The sequence below is a fragment of the Triticum aestivum genome, chromosome 6A (assembly GCF_018294505.1).
Source record: "Triticum aestivum cultivar Chinese Spring chromosome 6A, IWGSC CS RefSeq v2.1, whole genome shotgun sequence".
In the NCBI taxonomy this organism is placed as follows: Eukaryota; Viridiplantae; Streptophyta; class Magnoliopsida; order Poales; family Poaceae; genus Triticum; species Triticum aestivum.
The window spans coordinates 562,551,433-562,559,756 of record NC_057809.1 but is presented as its reverse complement, the minus strand read 5'-3'; the positions used below and the strand labels follow the sequence as shown (position 1 = coordinate 562,559,756).

Genomic DNA, 8,324 nt, shown 5'->3' with positions numbered 1-8,324 from the left:
TTGACGTGCATCACGACGCCGTTTGAGAATGGCATATTTATTTCGTACATAGTATTCTCTGTCCCGCTGCCTCTTCAATTCCTTAGGGTCTGTATAAATACAAACAGAAAGTTAGCGCAAAAGCAATAACAGTGTTCATCATTCAAGAAAAATTGTAGCGCTTAGTAGGCTGTTAATTACCCACGGACTGGGAGTTGGTTATATCCTGAAATGGGGTGCGTGGCCCCGCGTGATTGGGGGATGACATACCCGCCGCGTACAGTAGAATCTGCCAAGAGGGTTGAATTAAACCATATTAGTTAGAATCAAATTGCAGATCTTGTCGATGTTACCATTAGTGGCAAATAGCATTCATGTACACAGAATATCTACCATTTTTAAGAAGTTGCTCCCCACTTCTTCCTATTCTCTTAACATGCACTGTATCTACATCAGATTTATGCCACGTCACTGTTAACTTTGCAAAGAGCAGCCAATCAATCTAATTGATTAGCCAGGCATTGGCCACGCAGTCCTGATTTGCGCGAGCGAGAAGTGCATGCATGCGCGCGTGTGACCAGATAGTTACTACGCGCGAACGACACAAATCAATGCAAGCACACAACTTCTCATGCTAGTCATAGTGAAAGTAATATAAGTAGTAACATAGATGCCACATAAGCAAAAAAGATGATGTGTCATGTAATTAAAGAGGAAAGAGGCAAATAAAGAACATAATATGTTACCGTCACATAGCTGTTTCCAATATAAAATGAGTCTACAAAATAATAAATGAAGATATGTATGTTACTACACCTATGACACTTCTCAGTATGAAGGTGGTAACATGAACTAGTAACACATGTATGTTACTAGTCTAAATTACTCTCCACTACGACTAGCCTCATGGTCTAAACCCATGCATGGCGTCCAAGATAACTCGGTACAGTTAATTCCAAGAATAGACCACCGAAGCAATCCAAGCGCATGCATGTTGTCACTTAATTCGGTGTAGTTAATTACCATTGTCTAAAGCCCATGCATGCAGTTAATCATGGGTGAATTTACGGAGGATTTTATTCCGTTCCAATTCCCAGCCGTAGCATTTAGTTCTGGGCGCATTATCATCTCCACCATACTCCTTTTCTTTCGTCCGTCTCCTGCGGTTTCCTTTCTCTTTGTCTTCTATACGTCCGGTTCCACTCGCACAAATAAATCAACTTCCTGGTCTTATGTTTGGATTCAGATTACGTAACAATATTCCTTCAAGAGCGATGGTGGCGTTGATGGCGAGGTGCCACTTCTTCCAGTCCTTCGTGAGTCGACGCCGCCGGAGACACCACCCGCGCGCTGCTGCCAACCCAGACCCCTGTAATCTTCGCAGTTGAACCGATCCCTGCACCCGTTGCCGATGAATCGAGCCCCGTAGGCTACGCTGCCTGAAGGCACGCACCCCGGCGTCGACAAGAGCTCCCGGTGGGCAACACGTGCCAGTGCCACCGTCGGCATCCTCATCCAACATCAACTGAACCGAAGGTGCGGGATCTCCTTCCTTTCTATATCCTTAGATTTGAGCAAATTTTCAAGTTAGCTTGAGTTGAAAGCTCTGTTAGTCTGTGGTACTATGGATCCTAATTTTTAGAAAATGAAGCTTTGTTCCGTCACCAGACACCTTATCCACGTCAGCCAGTCCGGTCTGTCAATCACACCTACATTCTCGAGATACGATGGGTCATGTTCAACTCTCTGATCTGGTTGGATTTGTTTAGAAGCACTAGATAGTGAAAAAACTTTTTTGTTTTTGTATTCTTCTTGAAGGAATAAACAAATGAAACTTACCATGTACTACCTGCAACTACAGTCCTGCATCTCCCTCAAAGACGAATTAATATGAATCATATTGGTATTTTTGTTGCTTTCCTATGATTTGTAGAATCAGTGCGTATGACATACTGCAGTTCATCTTCAATGTTTTCTCATATCGATCTAATACCTTAGAGGTACCGCTGTCATTCTTCTACTGCAGGTGTTCAAAACAGAAGGTTTTGTTTGATCGTTACTAGGCATCCAGAGGCACATACATTTCATCCAAAAGGAGGCAAGGAGCTCTAATTTTATTTTATCTGATGATGTGTTTTTCGTTCGGAGATAGATGCTGGAATAGTAACTGATGTTCAGTTTCAAGCATATGCATGTATAATTACAATTAATTATATTCTGTAAGGCTAATCACTTGGTATATTATCTCTTCAAACCTATAGCATCTCTTGATAAATGTAAGAATAATTCTTTTATGTGGTTACAATATCATTATATGATTGTTTTGGTTTGATGACACTCATTATATGATTGTTTTGGTTTGATGACACTCATAGCCTAAAATTGAAAGGGAAAAAGGATCAAGTATGGTTTATTCCAACCATCATTTAGTTTAATTGTTCTATGCTGGCTGAGAGCCTATTAAAAAGGTGTGACTAAATGGAGTGTATATGTTGTTCTACTCAGGAATCATTCTATTTTGTACACCTCTGCTTATTCTCTCTAATGGGTATTAGGTTGCATCAAAACTATACTTTCCTTCTATTACGTGCATTATAATTAGGTAATAATACATAGTTTTTATTTGGATTTTTTGGAAACTGACTTCTCATATTATTTCATAAAAGTTTCATATGCAATACTACAAATTCCCGCAGCAACGTGCGGGGTATCATCTAGTTATTAAGAATAAACATGCTTGTTATGTTTATGTAGGATACAGGCTCATTTTTTTTTTGTTTTTATTGATGTCAAGCAGGATGGTGCAGTTTAGTAATAGTTGAGAGCATGGAAATGTTGCATTTGGATGAAGTGAAGCCCAACTGACCAAGGGTATAGAAAATGAATGAATCTAGCAGCAAATCACATTTGTCTTGTTAGTAGATTGACTGTATCATAAATTCTGCTCACCTTAGGACTTCATGAGGTAGTGATGTGATTTAGGGACCATGAGCATTACAAAGGATGTCGAAGGAGGTTCAGGGACTCGTCGATAGCGAGGAGGCGACGGAGGAAAGACTGCTCACGGTGCGGTGCAGGGCGGCGAGGGCGTCGTTCCGGAAGCAGAGATGCTGCCCCAGGGTGAGGGGATCTGCCGGGCGGCGAGGTCGGGGCGACGGTGCTACGGTGCAGCGATGGGATAATTGTTTTGTTTCCTTCCTGATGATGCGTGATTTCAGGTGTTCCCTCCCACCATGGTATGGTGCAGCGATGGGAAGTTATTTGTTTCCCTGCGTGTGATTGATGATTGGGAGGGACGTGGAGGTGATTTCCTCTGAGGTGGGACGGTCCGTCGGTGTGTAAATTATTAAGTGCACCCCAAACAGCACATCAGGTTAAGGCTGACCATTAGATTGATTTTAGTGGGCCTAATCGTAGGATGGTAATAGGTCCGTGTACGTTTAATGGGGCACGTGAAGAGAAGTTAATGTTTGCTCTTTTATTAGTAGTAGAGATACGCGTCAAATAGGGTTTTCCCTCCCAGACATTGGGGGATGTGAACTTAAGGATGGCTCCTATACAACGCGTAGGGCACTGGCGATCGATATAGCGCGTACCCCCCCCCCCCTCGCAGCACGGGTGTCGGATGGGCCGGCCGATTTTCCTTTTTCCCTTTCAATTTTCTTCTTTTCCTTTTTTCTTTTCTTTTCTGTTTTACTTTTTCTTTCTCCTTTTTCTTTTTTTCCTTTTCACCTTTTCTTGCGAATTTTCGTTTCAAATCTGCGAACACTTTTTTGTTCATTGAATTCAAATTTTGTTCATCGGATTTAAAAAATGTTTGTCAAATTCAAAATTTGTTCATTGAATTAATTAAATGTGCATCAAATGCGAAATCTCTACTAAATATTTTCACCCAATTCAAAATTTGCTCATCTATTTTGTCAAAAAATGTTCTAGAATACAATATATTTTTCATAAAGTTGAACAAATGTTCATTGGATTCAAAATGTATTCATCAAATACCAAATAATGTTCATCACTATTGAAAAATGCTCATAAAAATTTTTGTTCATCAAAACAAGAAGTACAATCAAAAGTAAAAAAAGTTCATTCTTTATGAAATATCAAACATTTTTTTGATTTCAAGAACTGTTTTTGAATCTATGAACGTTTTTCGAAAATCACAATTCATTTTGGAATCTCGAAAAAAGTAAACCGCGCCCCACATGGACCGGCCCAGAAGGGCGCGCAGTGGAGCGGGGGATGCGTGCGCGGCCGAACGAGAAACTTGGAGAGAGTAGGCACTTACTAATCCTTCGGCCCGCAGCCACTCGCGACCTAAACCTTAACCCGCTGCCTCCCCCTCGTTGTTTCCACCGCCGCCTCCCGCTCTCCCTCCTGTTCCACCGCCGCCGTCAAGCCAGCGCTCTAGGCTGCCGACGTCCGACCCCTTGCCGTTACTTGCTCATACGTGCAGCCTAGATGACGAGGCAACTGTCGCTGCGCCGGAGCCTCGCCGTCCCCCCTGTGGTGGCGACGGATCTCGAGGGATGATGACACGAGCGCGGCGTCGGCGGCTTTGCCTCCTCGCAGAATGGAGGGATTGGGCCAACCTGCTTCCTCCGGACCTCGTTGAGGAGATCTCTGACCGGCTGCTCTCCCTCGACGTGGCCGAGTATCTCCGCTTCCGCGCTGTGTGCAGGACGTGGCGCGGACTCACCGCCGACCCGCGCACAGCAGGCCTCCTTGACAGCCGCTTCCGCCCCCGCAACTGGATGGTGCTCTCCATCATTCCTGACCCCGAGCCCCACCGCCGCCTCCTCAACTTGGCCACTGCGGCCTCTCTCGGTGTCCACCTCCCGGCCATCTCCACCCACTGCCACATCTGCGACGTCGACGGCCTCCTCGTCCTCTTCCACAAGCCCACCACGACCATCCGCCTCCTCGACCCACTCACCAACGCCCTCACCGAGTTCCCGGCAATCTCGAGCCTCGTTTCGGCCGTCCCCCTGGATCACCACACCGTCTTGTTTCAGAATCCCCTGGGCACTATTCCGAGGGCGATCAATGCCGCAGCTTTTGATGACTCCACATCCCCGCCCACACTCCTCCTCTGCCTGAGAGGCGGTTTGGCCACCATCATCTTCGCCAAACCTGGCGATGCGCACTGGACGCTGGTGATCCCAGGCCAGTCCACCCACCCCAGGAACTACAATATCAACAGGTACTGTTCTTCACATTGCTCTCCCTGGGAGGACACTGCTACATCAGCTCGCCGGAGGGTTCGGTCTACCTTTTAGAGCTGCAGCCGCAACCTCGGCTGGTAGAGGTGGTTGACCAGCGCCGCTTTGCTGAACCAGGTAACATTTGGCGCGAGCGCATAATGTCGTTCCTGGTCAGTGGCACCGACGGGAGGATGCTGATGGTACGGTACTGGAGTGGCGTGGAGCGCTTCGGCGACATTGGGGCTTACAACCAAAATGAGCTATTCACGGCGCGCGGCATCACCAGCCGCATTGAGGTGTTGGAGGTGGACATCGCCGGAAAGAGGCTGGTTCCCATGAGGAGCCTTGGCCGGCATGCAGTGTTTATTGGCCTGACGCACTGCTTGCACATCTCTACCGAGACATTCCCCTCCATTTCTGCCGACACAATATACCTCGGCTGCTATCATCAGCAAAACCGCGGGTTTGGCATCTATCATATCAACAACAAGAACCACCGGAGGACCGAGCCTAATGACAAGTTCATCTTTGATATAACCCGGTATTTATATCAACCAGCTGCCAGACCCTACAACCTTGATGAGTATCTAGTATTCTATGTGGACCGTAGACACCGCTATAGTAAGGCATGTATCAATCATACAAGCTGTCTCTTTTACTCTTGTGAGGAGCCTCTCTAGTGCATATATATGTATTTGTGTGGCTGCCTGTTTAATTTGGCATGTGATCGATCAACCTTGACAGCAGCCAAAGAAAAACTTCTGCTCTCTACTTGGTGTAACTCTCGCAACCTAAATGAGATTCCTGTTTAACATGTTATTTTTTCATAGGGACTTGCTCTCTGATTTGCTCTAGACGTCAATGGTCAAATATGATGAGCACATTTTTTTTCCCCATTCTGCTTATGCTAGAACCATTTGATTTGGCTCTCCATTGGCTTTACAAACTGATGATTTCGGAGTTCTTGTGTGGAAGTCCTATGCTCTCTAATTAAACACCTTGCTTCCAAGATAATCACTGCACTTATTTTTTAGATCCTATGGCAAATATGGTAAGGTTAGAAATAACTTCAGATTTCAAAGAAAATATTGGACTCTCGGGTTTGTTATTTCCCAGGCGAATGCAGCCAGCCCGAATGGCCCGGTGTGAGTAATTTGATTTGTGGGACAACACTGTTAGCAACCCTGCTAGAACCCCTTTAAATAATCGCTCAACTCTTGATTATTGTTTATACAAAGTTGATATGCTCTTGGCATCTTGTTATGTTACAACTCCCTGCAAATTTACGCTAAAGCTAATTGTCCATTGCTTTGAATGACGTTTCAGCAGCCTGAAGATATTTTGTTACGTCATTTGTTTTGCATCAGAGAAAAGAAGGAAATTCAGTAGTACTTGGTGTTGGTGGTTGGTTTTAAAACATGAATATTTTTTCATTGTGTTGTCTAGCTAATATTTATGTTTGGCTGTGGAGCATGCGCACCACACACTTTTGTAAAAGGTGATTCAGTTCACATGGCTTTAGTTTTGATTTCGCAGTGTGGTCCTTCGTTTCTCCCTCTTTTCTTTTTGAGAATGTTCAGGCTTGGCTTTACAGTTATTTCACTTCAAGCAGCGATCTGAGCATTTTTTTTATTATACTATCTGTGTGCATCCAAGGTTATATGGGGTGGAGCCTTCAAATTTGACCATGTTTTATAATATTTGACCATGTTTTATAATAAGCTCAGTCTTGGTGAGATAATTGAGAACATGATTTTTTTTGTTAATTTCTCCTCAAAATATATGCAATTGGGTATGTGGACAGAATAACATGGGAGAGCAGTTTGTTAGACTAATGACTTTTTTGCCGTAAACTTGTACACCCTCTATTTATAAACTGCCAAAACATCTTACAGTTAGGAACAGAGGTTGTAAGTACGTATTGAGTTTTGAATTTTGTGTGTGCAACAATTGTTCAAATTTTACTATGGTTTTTACCTAAGATTTATTCTCTCTATTTTGTGTCTATTCTCTCAAAATATGGCAATGTATCACTGTAAATTTTCTTTCTTTGAGAACATCACTGTAATCAGGCTAGATGCAATTTCTCTCGCCTTTGTTGTTTCCTAATGTAGGTATGTGTAAAGTTGTTTATTTATCTTCTTATATGTGCTTCATCTGCTCACGTACGTTTGGTGGTATTTGGATATGACAGCTTCAAATGCAGTTGCTACGGCGGTGATGCTGGAAAGTGGTAGAACGTAATGCTACTCTTTGGAAAGCGCAGAAAGATGTGACTAAACATACTGATATGTGGAAACGGTAGCAACTTACATGTATAATCCTTCAAACGTACATCTATTGAGGAGAGAAAAGGGAGGATGCAATAGCAGTGTGGTCTGTTTGTTGAACCCATGCAGGGAAATTGGCAGACTCCGGATAATCTGAAGGGGGAGGAGGCCGTCATCACTTCAGTGTTTGAATGAGTTGGAGTGGCTGGTTCAACATTGGTATTGCAGTTTGGTCTTCTTGTTGTACTCCATCCGCACAAGTGGTAATGCTATGCTGTGGAGTGACCATTTCTTATTGGGAAACGCTAGGCACCAGACTGTTGATGATCTCTTACCATCAGACTAGTCCTAGACCATTCGATCGAACTTACACCCAATGTCTGATCTGTTAGCAAACCATTCGATCGAACTTACACCCAATGTTCGATCTGTTAGCAAACCCCGTGCATGATTTGTTGGATCGAAGCCTTAGGGTGTGTTTGTTGGGCTCTTTTCAGCAGCTCCAGCGGCTTCTACTGCATAAAAGCCGGAGCCCAAACAAAGGGGCAATTTTTGGCGCAGCTCCACACCCGGCTGCTTCGGAGTGCTCCAGCCCAAGGTTTTGGATCCCAAGGGGACATTTTTTCTCGAGGGGCACCAGAATTTGCGGTTACCATGGTAACCGCGAAATACCGGAAAAAATTCGGACGAAATTTGAAATTAAATTTTGAATTCAATTTTTTTGAAATCGATGTAGATAGTACTTTAACTTCCAAAGTTATCACGTATCTGCTTCTGGCGTAGTGGCTGTTCGAGTAGAACTCCCCCTTGGTAAAAGGTTGCGAGTTCCACCCCTGGCCACTCCAACAAACTAATCTCTTTTTTTACTTGT

At 44.1% G+C, this 8,324-nt stretch overlaps 1 protein-coding gene across 1 annotated transcript; it reads left to right on the top strand.

Moving 5' to 3' along the window:
• The first annotated feature begins 4,314 nt into the window (after positions 1–4,314).
• On the top strand, positions 4,315–6,196 carry LOC123131044 (uncharacterized). Its single transcript, XM_044550813.1, has 2 exons — positions 4,315–5,182; positions 5,319–6,196. Exons 1-2 carry the CDS (start codon positions 4,509–4,511, stop codon positions 5,320–5,322), a joined length of 678 nt encoding a protein of 225 aa, XP_044406748.1. The 5' UTR covers positions 4,315–4,508; the 3' UTR covers positions 5,323–6,196.
• Positions 6,197–8,324: the final 2,128 nt, after the last annotated feature.